This window comes from Talpa europaea, assembly GCF_964194135.1.
Source record: "Talpa europaea genome assembly, chromosome: 9".
NCBI classification, from domain to species: Eukaryota; Metazoa; Chordata; class Mammalia; order Eulipotyphla; family Talpidae; genus Talpa; species Talpa europaea.
This window is the reverse complement of record NC_140076.1, coordinates 22,733,036-22,750,111: the sequence shown is the minus strand read 5'-3', so window position 1 is coordinate 22,750,111 and position 17,076 is coordinate 22,733,036. Positions and strand designations below refer to the sequence as shown.

Genomic DNA, 17,076 nt, shown 5'->3' with positions numbered 1-17,076 from the left:
TGTTATGTTGATGGCAATAAAGAATGCTATCTCCTCCTTCTCATCTCCTCATGAGGGTATTTTGAAATTAAAAAGTCTTTGAGGACAGTTTTAAAATTGCAGATTCATTTCTGAGTCATAACCCTTCTAAAAGCAAAAGTGTATAGATTCTAATTGGTTACTCTGTATATGTGTGATGCTTACTTTTCTTTTTTCCCCTCATTGACTCTTGAGGGGAATTCTGATTTTTATTCACTCACAAGTATTTCTTTTTGTAATTATTTTAACTGCTAACTCTTAGTAGATGGTACTTTAGACACAGTGATTACATGTAATTTAAGAGTAAATATGCTTTAGAGAAGCTTAAATACCTTCATTCATATCAATAATTATTGAATGCCTGCTATGTGTGAGAACTATAGCAGATATAAGTGGACCCTGCACTCAAAGAGTTTACAATTTAGAACAGATAACAAGTGTATACTCATGGAGATAAAATGAGATTGGAAATGAGAGGTGCCATAAAAAAAGCTTGTAGATAAATGCCTTAGGAGTTTTGAGGAAGGAGAGAGTACATGCAGCTTTAATTATCAGGAAAGTAAAAGAGAAAGAAAATGATCTTGACACTGAAGATTATGGATAAGTCACTAAAATCCGTATGTTCTGACTGATTTTGTCCAGTGTTAATTTCAGATTCCATGCCTCCATGAGAGCCACTGTACCCCACTGTTAATATTCCTAATATTCTACTGGCAGTTGGTTTTCCATATCGGGTGTCAGTGTCAGTAGAGTTCTGTTAAGTAATTAATCAAAAGACACTGTCAGGGATCTCAACACATACCTTATCTACAGAAGAGATCCCTCACCTGGGCCTTCAGCTCCCTCTGATCCCAGATTTGTCGCCTTACTTTCCCTTTCTTCGTTCTCGTCTCTAAAATCAGTTTCACTGAGCCCAACTGAGCATTCTGAATTGTTTTAGTTGGTGTGTCTAGAGATATTAAAAATGAAAGTCTGTTTCTCTTTGCTTATAAAACTTACTAGGTGTGATCATGATGGCTGTGGAAAAGCATTTGCAGCAAGCCACCACCTTAAAACTCACGTCCGGACACATACTGGTGAGTTTAGGTTAATTTTTTTTTTTATTTTATTTTTTTTTTTAAACATTATTTATTTATACAAGAACCGGGTACAGGCCAGATTCGCAAGAGGGTGAGAGGATTCATCAGAGACAGAGCGGGGAACAGAACAGGCAGACTGACTGAAATACACTGCTGAGGGGAGCAGCGGGCATGACAGGAGAGGTCTGCTGCGCCATGTGGGACCCTTGCAGGTCGGCTGGGATTGAACCGGCACTGCAGAGACTGCAGACAGCTTCACAGTGCTGTGCTCAACCCTCTGTGCCACCAGGGGAGGCCCAATTTTTGTTTTTTATTTTAACCTTCACTGAGCCGGTAATGATCAGTGCTTCTGTTGAGACTTGTAGAACTTGTGGAAGGGAAGCAAGCCTGATCAGCCTTAGCCTTCCCCTCTAATGTTTACATTTCTTTCAGAGGAAAAAGAATCTGTAAGTTAGATTCAGGAATCCAACCTGAAGAAATGAAACCAATACAAAGATTAAAAAAAAAAAAACCTAATTTGCTCTTCATACTTCCCAGGAGTAACCCATTCTCAGTGCTTTGCTTTACATTATTTTAGGGCTGGGATGGTTAACATGTAATTATATGGCTTTTAATAACTATTACCTAGACCCTTATAAGAATATTTACTTCTCTCTGTTAGGGAAAAGTTAATTTCTTAATCCAGTGAAATGACTTTATGGTAAAATTAATGTTACTTGTCATTCTTGCAGGTGAAAGACCGTTTTTCTGCCCCAGTAATGGCTGTGAGAAAACATTCAGCACTCAGTACAGTCTCAAAAGTCACATGAAAGGTCACGATAACAAAGGACACTCATATAATGCACTTCCAAATCACAATGGATCAGAGGTGTGCAGTGTTTTGTCTCTTGTTTTGATCTGGGCACCACAGAACAACAACTGCTATGTATCAAATAAAAAGTTAAAACATCTCTATGAATCTGCTGGCAAGGGGGAAGAAATTAGGGTTAAGAGCTATGTCTTTGTGGTGGGTGGTAGAAGCGAGAAATCATATCACGTTCCCTTTACTTCAGCCTCTGTCTCAGCTCCCCTCATCCCCGTTAGGTGTCGTAGAAAGGTGTCTTGAACCAAAGGCCTCAGAATGGCTTTCAAAGGACTGGCCAGATACTCTGTAAGGATATTATCTTCCCCTTCATGTCTGTAAAATGATATATCTGCACTCAAGTTTAAGGCACAAATTAATGACTTGCCCCACTATCCATTAATCCATCACTGGAGAACCAGTTAGTGCCTGGAGGGTCCCTTTCCATTTTGAATTGTCTGCAGAGCAAAAGGTTTGAGAGCCACTGCTTTAAGACACCGACTCTCAGACCAAGCCCCCAGAAGTCTTGTCTGTTTTTGACAAGCCCCTCTACCATATTACCCTCTCCTCTCTTGCTCCATTAGAGAAATTCTGGGGCAAATTTACTATTATTACTTCTAATATGGTATTGTTCTTTTACCTCCTGTCTTTCAAATCTAGAATGTGAGTACTGTTACTTTCTTCCTGTTTCATAGATACACAAACTGAAGCACACTGACCCCCCTTTTGAACAATTAGTTTCTAATTTTGAGATTTTGATTTGGGTTGAGAGAATATCCTCTATTTTTTTTTAAAGATTTATTTTTATTTATGCATACAAGAACTGGGGGGTAGGCCAGAGGGGTAGGGAGTGAGAGGATTCACCAGAGATAGAATAGGGAACAGAGCAGGCAGATCTACTAACATTCACTGCTGAGGGGAGCAGCAGGTGAGACAGGAGAGGTCTGCTGACCCATGATGTAGGTCAGCTCCCTGACTGGGGATCAAACTCATGTCGCAGTGGCTGGTGGTAGCTTGACAGTGCTGAGACTTTAACCCCTGTGCCACCAGGGAGGCCCTAGAGAACATCCTGTAATTCTGTGGTTTCCAATTTTTAAATAGCAATATCACTTTAAAGGACTCTTCCCTTGCATTTTATTAGTAGTAATTGATACTTACTGAGTGTTTACTGTGTTCTAAGAGTTGTACTTCTAAATGGATTGTCTCACAAGAGCTCTATGAGGTCATTAGAATTATTATCCCCATGTTGCTGACAAAAAAGCTTGAGGAAGGGAGAAATGAAATAACTTACATAAGTTTTCAAAGCTTATAATTAGTCTCATTTCAGCTGGGAGTCTGATTCCAGAACCTTGACCCCCTCTGTTAAGAGGCAAAGTACCATTGACTGTGGAGACTGCAGCCTTTGGAGCTCAGCAGCCTGAGCACAAATCCAAGCTCTTCCACTAATAATGTGACCTTAGGCAAATGGTCTCTTCATACCAGTTTCTTCATCTGTAAAACCAGCTGAAAACATTAAAATTTGAGAGTCTTTTGTCTACTAAACTGCATTTAGTAAGTGATGATCAATTGTCTCATTTTCTTAACAATCCAAGGATAGTTTAACTGCCCATAACCTCTAAGCTGGGAGTGCTCAGTGCTCAGCTTCTCTGTTGACTGTGCATTCCCCAGTGAAGTGAATCTCCTCTTCCAGTGAATCTACTCTAAGCTTTAAATGCCATCTAGATTGGCTTCGAATCCTGAATTTTTATGTCCAGGCTGGATCTCTTTCTGAACCTTAGATTTGTGTATTCACCTGCCTATGGACATCCCCTAAATAATATCTTCTCACCTCACACTTAACATGCCAAAAACTCTTCCTCCTATACTCTTACCTGCCTTAGTAAGTGACACCTCAGTTTTTTCTAGGGGCAGGGACCAACATTTTTAGTCGTTGTTGATTCCTGTTTTTTTTCCCATCACACTTTGCTGCACACTAGCAAAGTCTCAGCTCTACCCAGATTCTATATCTAGAATCCAATTGCTTCATCCCATCTTTTACTTGGATTATTGTGATAACCTGCTAAGCAGTCTTCTTAGCACCTTTTATGCCTTTCATCCCACTGCCATTCTACTCTTACATTCACTATTTAGATATTACCCAGAGTGAGCTTTCTAAATTATAAAAAGCAAATAGTTTCTGTCCTCTGCTCATAACTCTCCAATAGCGTCTCATATCTCTTAAAGAAAAAGTCAAAATCTTTATTATAGTCCATAAGGCCCCACACACTCTAGCCTGGTCACATTTCTGACTTAATCTACTTCTCTTCCTCTCAGGTCAGCCATACTATCTTCATTGTGGCCCCTGGAGCAATAGAGGCCCACTCCTGCCTCTGGGCCTTTGTACTTGCTATCCCCTCTGTTTGGAATGCTTTCCCTAGATGTGTGCATGGCCAAGCCCACTTTCCTTTAGTACCTGCTCAGATGCTGCCTTATAGACCAGACCTTTCCTGACCTAATAGAAAAGTTACCTCCTATCCCAACATTTCCTGTTCTCCTTACCTTCTATAGTGTTTCTCATCAGTTTGCATACTATATTTATTTGGGTTTTGCGCCCCTTCCCAACTAGAATGTAAACTCTCTGGTGGCATGGACTTTGTTTTACTCATTATTGTGTCAAAGAACCTGGAACAGTGCCTAATACGTAGTAACTGTTCAGTGAATATTTGTTGAATGCTTTCATGAATGGGAACGTCTGATCCCCATGGGGTAATAAGCAGGATCACCACATAAAGTTTGTCAGTGGCCACTGTCATTCTAGGAGTTGAGAGGTAGGCTAGGCAGCTGTGTTTGAGTAGTAAATCCTCAGTATTGCCCTGAGTAAGGATCCCGGAGATGCCTAATTGAGGCCACAGTGATATAATAAAAGGAAGGTAGAATTTTAATCAGAAACACCAAGTTTGTGTTCTGCTAGTTAGCAATGTAATTTTGAGCAGTTTGCTGCCAGTCTTAGCATCAATTTTTTATTTAAAATGGGAATATGAAATAATACTTCAAAAATGTATATGAATAGCAAATGAAGTCATGTGAAATTGGTTTATAAATGATAAAATCAAATATACAAATATTAACTTATGTTATTATATCTTTTGTTATTTTGAAGCCTGATACCTTTCCAGATAACACATTTAGATATTTTTAACCTTATGGACTGTGTGATCATCAAGTGTTTTATTACATGATATGTTACTGTACAGCCTGATTTTTTTGTTATTTAGTTAGAATTTATCTCTTTCACAGGATACAAATCACTCACTTTGTCTAAGTCACTTGAGCCTCCTGTCCACAGATTCTGAACTTCGAGAAAATTCCAATACAGTAAGTGTGTTTGTGTGGTGAGGGTGCTTGAAGAGCGGGTGTGAGATCCAGTGCTCTGGTTTGGCGGGAGGAGCGGGAGTGGGTGTCTGGAGTCCTCCAGGTTTAGTTGTATTCATTCACCAGCCATTTGGTTTTTTTGTTTTGTTTTCTTTTCCTGATAAGAGCTCTCACTGAGAGGCTGTGCTTTCTGATGCCTAATGCCTTTTGACCCAGGGCACTCACCTGATGACCTGGCTCCCCCATTTTCTTTATTCACTTAACAAATAGTTTTTGAATGCCTACTCCATCGGGTGGTATGCCAGCACTGAGCTTGTAGTGATAAAACAGTTGTTGTGGTCTCTCCTTGAGGAACTTACAATTAATCCACTGTAGGATAGAGCTGGAGTTCCAGTTTCCAGACTTTCCCAAGCCCTACTGGTCTGACCTACTAGTTTGGCCTGAACCAGTGAGTTTACCACACTGGGGATCTGAGGGGAAACTCCTCTATGGGCCCACTGCCAAAGGAAATTCTATTGTCTCTTGATCTGATTTCTCTAGTTCACTTTGTTAGCAATTTCCCTGCCACCCTTAAGATTCTGTGATGTGCCTTGCAGACCACTGCAGTATCTGAGCTTTTGTGGCCTCCCTCATCAGGATCTGTGCACATCACTGTGTCACCAACACTGGTAGTTAAGTGGGCATTTTTTGTTGTTTTCCTCTGGAAAATAAATATAGCTTAGATTAGTTTTCCTGTGGATATATTCATAATAAATAAGAAGGAATCAACGTGATGGGAAGTATTTGAACAGAAATTGAATGAGGAATACTGTAAAAAAACATTTCTCAAAGTGTGGTCAATAGACTCATCTATAGCACCTCTAACACTGTAGATTCTTGGACCACAGCCCATGCCTGCTTGGGCAGCATTCTCTGGGAGTAGCATCTGATGCTGCATTTTTATATAAGCACCTCAAAATCTTGGTTCTTCTGCTAACAGCAGAGTTGCTCTTTCAAATCAACATTCCTGCAGAAAAAAAACACTTATGGTAGGAAAAATATAAAAACCAACAACTTGAAGGCACCAGAGTGCAACCAATTAGGCAGAAGTGATGCTTAGAAGAAGAGGCCATTTGGAAGATAACAAAAGGCATTGGATGGGTTCTCAGGTTTTGTGCTTTTCCACTTTGGGTCAAGACCTGGTTGTCACCAAACAAGATGGCTAAAACAGTAAGTCTTACTTGCTTAAATAACCAAAGGACAGAGTTCAGTGCTAGCATAGCACCTGGAAAATGAGGGGAGATGATCTAGCAAGGAAAGTACCACAAAGGGGAAGCCCCAAGTTCTATGTATAAACTCTGCCTAATTATCTGATCCCTGAGCTGAGAATGTATATGGACAGATCCTAAACAGTCCCTGCTTAGCTTGTTTAGCCAAGGCTAAAGAATTTGACAAAGGTTACAACTGCTTTCCACTGCTGGGGAGTTAGTTGAGTTGAAGCATCGCCAAATCAATGGAATGTTAGAACAAACAACCACTCTTCCAAGAAGTGTAACAGAACCCAGAGTGTCTACAACATGTCATTTGCAATGTCCAGAGTAATTCAAAATTAATAAACATAAGAAGAAATAGGATAACATTACCCTTACTCATGAGAAAAGGTTATCTGCGGAGACCAACTCCAAGATTAGCCAGATGTTAGAATTAGCAGATTAGGATTTTAAAGTAACTCTTAAATACTCAAGGACAAAAAAGGAATATGCTTGCAATGATTGTGAACAAACAGGATATCAGCAGAGAAATAGAAACTAAAAAATACACTAAATGGAAATTTTGGAACTGAAATAGATCTGAAATTTAAAAATTACAGAATGGGCAGATTGGAAATGACAGAAGAATCTTAATTTGAGGATAGAAAAATAGAAATTAACCAGTCCAAAGAATAAAGAAAAACATTAAATAAGTACTTTTTATATTGTTATGCATATTCATATTTCAGAGCTAATTTTTTACAAGAAATTTCTACAGCGGGTGACCTAGATTCTCTCTGAATTAAGCAACCTAACATTTCTGGATAGAATATCTCTCTAAGACATTGAGTTCAGTAAATTAGGAGTCCACTCTCTGTCAGGCTGTGCCCAGAGTAGCCTTGGGGAAGCTTTCTGGAGCCCCCGGGTCACTAGATAAGGAATCCCGGTTGGTTTGAGAGGGGACATTAAGTGCCTGTTAAAAGGAAATCTTAAGTTGCTGAGGTGAGAAATTGGACACCTGAAAGCTATCCAGTATTGTAAACGAATATTACCTTAATAAAAAATAAGGGAGGGGTTCTGTTTTTTCCACCATAAATTACGTCAGCAAGAGAGACGTGCATTTATCACCCAACATTTATTCCAGTATTGAAACTAGTTTTATTTTCAGTCTTTGAAACAAAGGCCACAGTTCCTTGAAGTAATAGGATTCATTTTTCTTTAATTTACTTTACTTTAAAGAATTATAAGTTGCTAAAATCAAATGATAGGTTTTTTTTTTTTTTTTTTAATAGAGGCATGCTTTATTTATTGTTTTGCTGGTTTTGTTTGTTTTGTTTATACATGCATTGGGTACAGTCAGAAGTGCGGGAGGGTGAGAGAATTCACCAGAGCCAGAGCGGGGAGCAGAGCAGGCAGAAGGACCGAAATACACTGCTGAGGGGAGCAGCGGGCGGCAGGAGAGGTCTGCGCGCCATGTGGGACCCTCCTCCAGTGGCCGGGGAGCAGCCGGGGATCGAACCGGCGCCGCAGAGGCCGCGCGCAGTTTCGCAACCCAGCGCTCAACCGCTGCGCCACTGGGGAGGCCCTCAAATGATAGGTTTTTATGGGATAATCATGTTAAAGGTTTCTGGGCAGCCACATGTATATGTGTCCTGGAAATGAACTTTACTTAGCTCTTTTGTCGGTCAGGTTTTTCTTGGTCATAGACTTTTGTTTTAGGTATATATACAACAATGCATATAACAGGAAGCTTACATACAATGGCTATACATATAATGTAAAAAGTACTTACTTGGTATTGTTATAGAGCAACCCCGATATTAAACGGGTTCCTGGCTGTGGGTCCTCACCCGCGCGCTTTAAAGGGACTTATGAATACTCTACTACAGACACGCAAAAGGGTTAATAAAAGGTTTATTTACAAGAGAAAAAGAAATAAGGAAAATATACAACTCAGGGAGAAAATAGGGAAATAAAGTCTTTAATGCGTCCTACCCGATCCGACGACCTGGAAATCCAAAGTCACTCCCAGAGCTGGCCGGACGCTGTGAGCTGGCGGAGAGCCAAAATGGAGAGAGCCCCCCAAAGCCCACGTGTCTGCCTTTTGTATCCACCTGGCTGCTTAACCCCACCCTCAGGTCCCAGCCACCTTCCCTTTGGTGGTGATGGGATTTGGAGTTCCCAGTGTCTTTGGCTTTGACCTGGGGTGGGGGTGGAGTCCACAAAGCCTATATGGAATTTGCTTTGGGACATCCTTTTCCCCCTAACAGTATCAGTATGAAAAGTTTGTAGGCCACCTTCTTGGCTTGTGATTCTTATCTCCCTCTAGACTAGAAGCCAGAAGCCCCACATAGTTTTCTGTTTCAGCTTTTATCATACTAACAATCAGATTCACTCAACTTCCTCTCATTCTTCCAGTGGATGGAATCATGCTAGCATAATTGGCTCTCTTGGCTCAAATGCCAGTTTCATCTCAATCTAGAGGACCTCTAGATTGCTGAACAGCTCCACCCTAGAGTGCTCCTTCTCCCTCCCAGAAGCAGAGCTGTTGCAAAGTGACCTTAAAACACAGGTTGGCGCTGGGACAAAAATCTGGCCCCAAGATGGGTTTTGTTTAGCCTATTCAGTGATTTTAATTATTTCCAGCTACTTGTTTTTAACTACATATCAGTACATTTCAAATAAAAATCCAAATTTCATGCTGTTCTTAAGCTCTGGTGACCCCTATGCCTATATAACCAAGAGGCCGCATCCCTGAAGCCTTTAGATGACAGGGCACACACGCTGCAGTTTGCCACAGTCCCCTCAGTCAGCCAGTCCCCCCTTCATCTTTTTCTGTACTTGCCTGGATTTCTGGAACCTGTTGCCTTTGTCATTCTTGCCTACAAAATGTGGGAGGTGGCTGAAGGAGATGGCAGACAGAATTGCTGTTTCCCCCTCCCCTTACTTAACTGAAGAGAAGCCTGGATGTGGTCATTTTTTCTGGTGCCTACCAGGAGTCAGACCCAGAGGGCATAATATGTTGTTAGCATCTTATCTTTTTATAATTGCCTTATAAGTTACAGAGAAACCTGCAATGACAAATAATTATAAAGTGATCACTATTGTCTCATTACAAGTTCCTTTATATTATATAATTCATTGCCATGTGTATATGCTAGACTATCATAGATGTTATACAATGGCCTCAAAAGATATTATATATATTATTTTTATTAAATAAGAAAAGCAAGTGGCAATTAATGGCTATTATACAGTCCATTATGTAGGATTTATCTTTGAGAACAGGGGTCAGCAAACTTTTTTGAAAAGGGCCAGACAACAAATATTTTTGGCTTTGTTTACGCTGTGGCCTCTGTCATACTCTTCAGCTCTGCAATCGAAGCACCAAGGCAGCATAGGTAATTCAGAAATGAACTCTCATGCTGGTGTTCCAGTATAATGTCATTGATTAAAAACAGGCATTTGGCCTGCAGGCCATTTTACCTACTCCTGTTTGAGGGTATTTGAGAACCCAAGTGTTCAATGTCTGACGTTTAAGGAAATATATACCACCTTGGGAAAGAGGAGTTAGAAACAAGAAGCCCATCAAAAGAGCACTCTAGCTCTGCTGCTCTGTGTTCTCTTGTGTGCAGAATTGCCCAGGAGAGTTGAGTCTCATGACATCTTTGTCTCTGTCCATCAGACACAGGGCCAGGATCTCAGCACAATTTCACCAGCAATCATCTTTGAATCAATGTTCCAGAATGTAGATGATCCAGCAATTCAGGAAGATCCTCAACAGACAGGTTTGTTATACAGACTTTCGTCCTGCTCAGACCTCGGCACCAGGGAAGGCACTTCAGCCCTGTTGACATGCTGAACGACAGGCTAAATAGTTCAGTTCCTTTGACTGAAGTGTACTTTCAGTGATGTGCCAATTCCAGCTTTACTTTCCCTCAGCAAGGGGCTATTTTAGGTTCTACTTCCCCTAGATCCCCAACGAAGAGGGTTTCCTTTTCTGAAAGCTGTTGGTCATGTTAAAAAATGAGAGGAACTGTGAGTGATTCCTTCTTCTGATGTGATACCCTGTTCGTGTGTGGGTACACCTTCAGATGCTAGATCCAACTGCATTTGAGTGAAAATCTGTTCATGAAACTTCCTAGTAGTCACAGAATGTGTTGCTGTTCAGGCCACAAGGATGTCTAACATCTTTTCCAGAGAAACCTTAGGACACGTTTTTTGATGGTTAGACATCTACTGGGTCTTCACATTTAGAATGCAAAGTTGATGGTAAAACCTGGTACTTGATCAGAGGTGTCATTCAATGAAAAGCAAGAGGCCAGCCTGCTAGCAGTGGAGGATTGGCACAGACAGGCTTCAGCTGTCTTTGGTTTAGCCCATAATGACTGTTTTTGTAGCTTCTGTAAGGCTTGGGATATGTATATATATTTCTATTTCTTTTTCTTGCCAGCTGCCTTGATTGAAAGTTTTAATGGTGATGCAGAGTCAGTCAGTGATGTTCCGCCATCCACAGGAAATTCAGCATCTTTATCTCTTCCACTTGTACTGCAGCCTGGCATCTCTGAGCCACCCCAGCCTCTACTACCAGCCTCAGCATCGTCTGCTCCTCCGCCTGCTCCCTCCCTAGGAACTGGTTCCCGGCAAGCTGCATATGGCAACCCCCCTGCTCTCTTACAAGCTCCAGAAGTGCCTGTTCCCCACAGCACACAGTTTGCTGCTAGTCATCAAGAGTTTCTTCCGCACCCCCAGGCACCGCCCCCCATCGTACCAGGACTTTCTGTTGTTGCTGGAGCTTCTGCATCAGCAGCAGCAGTGGCATCAGCTGTGGCAGCACCACCCCAACCACAAAGTACTACTGAGCCCCTACCAGCCATGGTCCAGACTCTACCCCTGGGTGCCAACCCTGTCCTAACTAATAACCCCACTATAACCATCACCCCGACTCCCAACACGGCTATCCTGCAGTCCAGCCTAGTCATGGGAGAACAGAACTTACAATGGATATTAAATGGTGCCACCAGTTCGCCGCAAAACCAAGAACAAATTGTAAGTATCCTGTATGAACACATTTAGTGGAGTGAAATGGTTCACATAGGTGACCTGTTGAGAGACTTTTACTTCAGAAAAAGAGTGGTTATCATATCTGCCCTAAAGCAGTAATTCTCTCTCTCACTCATTTTCCCCATACTCGAGTGATAGAAATCCCAGGAGTGCCATGGTCAATACTTTCAAGATGGAGGTAGGGAACAGCCTTCCAGTTGACCTAGGAATAGGCAATTGAACAAATACTCCATCTCCACCAGCCAGTACAGGAAAGCAGGCAGCAAACTCCAGAGACCCAAGAACGTTTCAGGAAAGCAGGTTATCCTTCAAGGCAGAATCAGACTGAGGTGAAGGCTGATGCGGTCCTGTCAGATGGAGCCAGACAGCAGTGGCCAAGTCAGAAATAACCTGTGCTCCAAAAGCCCACCTTTGAGCCATCTCCTATGAATGTGTTTGGTCTTAGTGAATAAGGAAATGAATTGGTCATTCGATTCAGTATAATTTGAGAGCCTGGCATTTACCAGCTGCCGTGCAGAATTTCTTGTGAATACAGAAAAATATAAGCCACGATCTCTTGTTTATAAATACTTACATTCTAGTTAAAGAGGCTAACATGCCTAAAAGAAAGTTAGTATTACCAGTAAGTAAAGTGCCAAGTAATAATAAAAATGGAAATAAAGCTATGATTTTTTGAACCCTTAATGTGTGTAAGGGCTAATAGTGCTAAACTAAGCACTTTCAAAAATTGAGGCTCTAATGTCAGGCATTATCTTATGAACATTTTTTAGATTACATTATTCTAGATTTTATTGAACATAGTATAGAGAATTTCCATATACTTCATGTTCCCCCCATTCCCATTATTCTATTAACATCTTGCATGAGTGTGGTACATTTGTATTAATAATGTTGATATTTATTATTAACTGAAGCCCACAGTTTGCATTAGTATTCACTCTGAGTTCTGACAAATGCATGGTGTCATGTGCTATCACTACAGTGTCCAGGAGAGTTTCACCACCCTAAACATTCTCTGTGCTCCCTTACCCCTTTATTTTCTCCCCTGACCTGTTCACTAGCTCTGTATGTCTTCATCGTAGATGTCACCCTCTGGGCTAAGCCAGCCCTTTCTTTTTCTTTTCTTTTTTTAAAAATATATTTATTTATTTATGCATACAAGAACTGAGGGACAGGCCAGAGGTGAGGGGGGTGAGAGGATTCACCAGAGACAGGGTGGGGAGGAGAACAGGTGGACCTACTGAAATACACTGCTGAGGGGAGCAGCGGGGAGACAGGAGAGGTCTGCTGCACCATGTAGGTAGCTCCCTGGCCGGGGATCGAACTTATGCTGCAGTGGCTGTGATAGCTTAATAGGCTGTCTTTAGCCCCTGTGCCACCAGTGGTGGTTGTCATAGAAACAGCTTATGTGTGCTGGATCTCACCATTTCATGTTCACAGCATCCTTTGGGAGGTTCTCTGGTTGTCACCTCCATGTTCACAGATGAGCAAACTGAGACCTCTTAGAGACTAAATCACTTGCCTGATCTTGACAACTAATAAGTGGCAGAGCTTGGACTTGAATGGAGGTGTGGCAGAGTCCAGGCCCACCCCTGAGCAGCTGCTCTATCCCACTTGCATCATCCTGCCCGGGCCTTTACGGGGCCCTTGGGCCTGGGAGAGGAAGACACAGCCTGAGCACAGAGAAGACTGCACTGCTTTCATGGGAGTATTGGGGCGGCTGGGGGTAGAGACTTAGATATGTAGCTTCCTCTGGGCCCCCGCTGAAAACACGAGCAGCTTGAGAAAAGTGCCCTTGGTGGACCTTTCGGCACACAGAATTTACTGGAGTAGGCAGCTGGGAGAGAGCCAAGTAGTAGGGGACAAAGCTGGCTATACTGTCAACACTGAATGTCAAACACTGTGGTGACCTCACGTCAGAGCACAAACAACACATCACTCAGTGTAAAAATTCCGAACACTGAGGGTTTTCTGTCTTGCATGACTGTTACAATTGGGGCAGCTTCAAGTCCTTGGAGAGCACTGTGTTTAAGGGCCATAATGTGATTTTTTTTCTTCCAGCAGCAAGCCTCTAAAGTTGAGAAGGTGTTTTTTACCACTGCAGTCCCAGTAGCCAGCAGCACGGGTATGTAACTCTGTGTTAGCTTTAAAAGAAAGTCAACTCTCTGGGCCCCTTGAGCATGGTTGATTGTGGCTTTGCCCCAGCTTTTAAAATGTTCAAGTTTGTCACATTGTACTATTTATTAAGAGTATCTCCTGTTCTGACAACTATTGGAAGGTAATGCGCTTGCAGTAGACAGGCCATATTTAACACTCTTTAGTAATGGTTCTTCCTCTTTCAGCTATAGCTTTTAAATATAGCCAGAAAAGAATTTGAATCACAGTTGGTGCTAAAGAAGGCAGCTGTTAATTCACTGGACTCCTTTCTAATTACAATCGTGAAGAAATAGCATCTGGGTCAGAGACTCAGATAGAGCTAAAAAGTCCCCTTTTTTTTAAGCTCTTCATTTTGTAGATTAAGAAACTGGGGCCCTGAAAAATGAATGACTCCCTCAGAGTCATATGTGAGCTTGTGGCAGAGCTGAAAGTATCAGTACTCAGGGCACCTAACTCCGATTCTGTTCTCCTGCCCCTTGGTCTCCAGCCCTGCTAGATACAGAAAGCCTGTCTGAATTCAGAGTGTGCACGACACATTCAAAGAAAGAGAGAATGTGCTTGCACACAGGCTGGCTGCGGAGGTATGCTGGAACTCACTGGATGCCAGAGACGGGGTCTAAAGCTGGAGTGAGATGTCCTAAATGGGCAATGGGCAGGCAATGTGAGACAGGCCCTGTGCAGTGTAGGGAGGTATATGGGAGGAGGATGGTAGCTCTCTGCCCACCTGCCAGTGCCAACTGCTCTCGGCCCAGCCCTCCATTAAGCCTGCTGGTGGGGAGTGAGCTGGGTCTTCAGAGTAAAGAGTAAAATCTCCAGAACAACAGCCTGTCTAGGGAGTTTCGGCAAAAAGAAGAACCTATAGATCCAGAGATATGAAGAATATGTCAGGATTAGGGTGGCATCTGCTGTGCCTGGCATGGGGGTGCAGGGGAGAAGGGCGGCAAGTGAAGCTGGAGACACGGGTACATCTAGATAATGTGCGTGGCTTTATAAGGAAGAGGGACTATGTCTGGGGGTTGGGAAGTGATAGAGGCTCTTTACCAGAAAAGGAATGCAGCCCAATTTAAGGCAGAACAAAGCCTGGAGCCTGCTGTCCACCCTTCCCACACTTCCTGCCTCCATGGCACTCAGCGCTCACCTGGTCTGTGTACCCCTGCCCCTCGTGCCCCTGCCTGTGGCAACTTGAAGAGCAGTCTGTCTCGCCTCTCTCGCAGGGAGCTCTGTTCAGCAGATTGGCCTCAGTGTTCCTGTGATCATCATCAAACAGGAGGAGGCGTGTCAGTGTCAGTGCGCGTGCCGGGACTCTGCCAAGGAGCGGGCGGCCGGCAGGAGAAAGGGCTGTTCTTCCCCACCCCCTCCAGAGCCGAGCTCCCAGCCTCCCGATGGGCCCAGCCTGAAGCCACCACCACAGACTTTCTCCTCACCCCCTGTCCCCTTGTCATCATCCTCCACCATATCCTCTTCCTGTGAGCAAAGCAGACAAGCAGAGACTCCTTCCGACCCTCAGACAGAAACGTTAAGTGCCATGGATGTGTCAGAGTTTCTGTCCCTCCAGAACCTGGACACCCCTTCCAATCTGATTCCCATTGAAGCACTACTGCAGGGGGAGGAGGAGATGGGTCTGACCAGCAGCTTCTCCAAGTGAAAGGCCTGGACATGCTTTCCTCTAGGAAGCGGGTGAGCAGGAAGTGTGAGGTGCGATGCCTACCATCATGGGTCAGCAGTTTGAAGGATGAAGAAATCTACTGTTTGAAATCCTCACCTTTCAGACATAATTTCTTTATTCCTGTCCCAGGAGCATCCACATCAAGAAACTGATCTTTGGAGGAAACAAAACAAACAAAAAAACTAAAAAAAGCTAAGTTATAAATGAACTGTCTGGCTGCACTGTAGGTCACTTTTGCTTATTGTCATGTGAACATGGGAATTAAGGTTACTCGTATGCATAAAAATTCTAAATGAAAGGGTGTGGTTTCCATCAATCTGATGTTGCCCATCCCTTGCACTGGGGTCTTTGGTTTGGGCAGCAGAGTTCAGTGTGTCGGGTGTTGCTCCTCCCCGTGTGTCTTTTGAGTCTGAGACTGAAGCTTGCCTGGGACGCCAGACCCTCACTCCATGGGGGGCAGGGAGCGGCAAAGGCGGGTCAGACTGCCATGAGCTGGACAGGGATCGGGTGACATGGTTGTGTTGTTTGAGCTGGTGCTGGTGGAGCTCAGGGTGACTGTGGCAGGGGTCCTCCTGCGGCCTGCCCAGTCTGATGGGCTGCTAAAGCCTGGGCCACAGCTGTGACATGGTCTGCTTCTGCAGGGGCCCGAGGCGAGTTGTTGAGTGTTCTCTGGCTGACTTGTATGCAGAGCAGGCTCTAGCAGCATCCTCAGTCTTTGCCTTCCTGGTTCTTTCTATGTCTCAGTAGCTTGCCAGGGCTTGCAGATGGCAGTGAGTTTTCCTTGGGGTACATCCCTGTTTTGTCCTAGAGAGGACATGTGACTTATGGCCAGTGGCTGGTCAGTGGTCTGCCTTCCTTTAATGGTATTTTCCTCCTCAGAGCACAAGAGCTGCATTTTGCTTATCAGGAGAAGGTGTGGCTTTAAGGGAGTTTAAGGCAGCATGTTATTGGCAGGCCAGGTGTCCCCGCTCCCATCTCCACCCCTCACCCCTCTGGGTTTTGCATACAGCCTAGTACAGTGCAAAGAAGGATGTGACTTGCTCAGCTTAGTTATGATTTCTAAACAAAAACAAAAACAAAAAAAAATGATGATCTTCTACTCAGGGTGAAACAAAACACAAAATTCCCCTTCCACCAAAAAGCCTGAAATGTTGCAATAAGTTATCTCATTTGGAATGTTTTCATTAAGTTGTTAAAGGAAAAAACAATTGGGGGGCGGGGGGAGGACCTGTGTATAGAATTGTATCCATCTGTCTGCGTTTGGCTCCAAGTCATTGCCTCTTAAAATCTAAAACACAATTCCACACAAAAGTGGAAAGTTTCTCTCAACTGGCTATATTAATTCAGTCGTGAGCACTCACCAAACTCACCAAGCTCTGAAACAAGGCAGGCCGAGGTCTAGCCTGGCCACTGCTTCCCAGGTGCCTCCCTGCCTGAGAACAGAGCACCTTCGAGCAGGGCTGCTCTCCTGAGTCAAGATCAGACAAAAGCGGCCATCGTTTTGCCTTCCTTACAGTCACCTGGATTTGTCACTTGCCTGTTCTTACTCAGGGTCAGCCAAAACAGTACCCAGAGCAGATCATTTACCTAGGAGCCAGAGGCCCTTCTTCTAACAGGATGTTCAGGGACTGACTTGGACAGAAAGGCTGGTGGTAAATGTTGCCATGAGGA

At 43.4% G+C, this 17,076-nt stretch overlaps 1 protein-coding gene across 1 annotated transcript in view; it reads left to right on the top strand.

Moving 5' to 3' along the window:
• The window catches only part of MTF1 (metal regulatory transcription factor 1), a gene marked incomplete at its 5' end in the record, with an annotated part of 31,661 nt that extends 16,068 nt beyond the window's left edge, over positions 1-15,593 (top strand). The window contains 7 exons of the mRNA XM_084243313.1: positions 1,021-1,094; positions 1,829-1,965; positions 5,215-5,292; positions 10,204-10,306; positions 10,972-11,567; positions 13,644-13,707; positions 14,954-15,593. Coding sequence (XP_084099439.1) covers positions 1,021-1,094; positions 1,829-1,965; positions 5,215-5,292; positions 10,204-10,306; positions 10,972-11,567; positions 13,644-13,707; positions 14,954-15,384 — 1,483 coding nt within the window. The 3' untranslated portion in view covers positions 15,385-15,593. The remainder of the gene's footprint in view (positions 1-1,020; positions 1,095-1,828; positions 1,966-5,214; positions 5,293-10,203; positions 10,307-10,971; positions 11,568-13,643; positions 13,708-14,953) is intronic.
• Between the last annotated feature and the right edge of the window lie 1,483 nt (positions 15,594-17,076).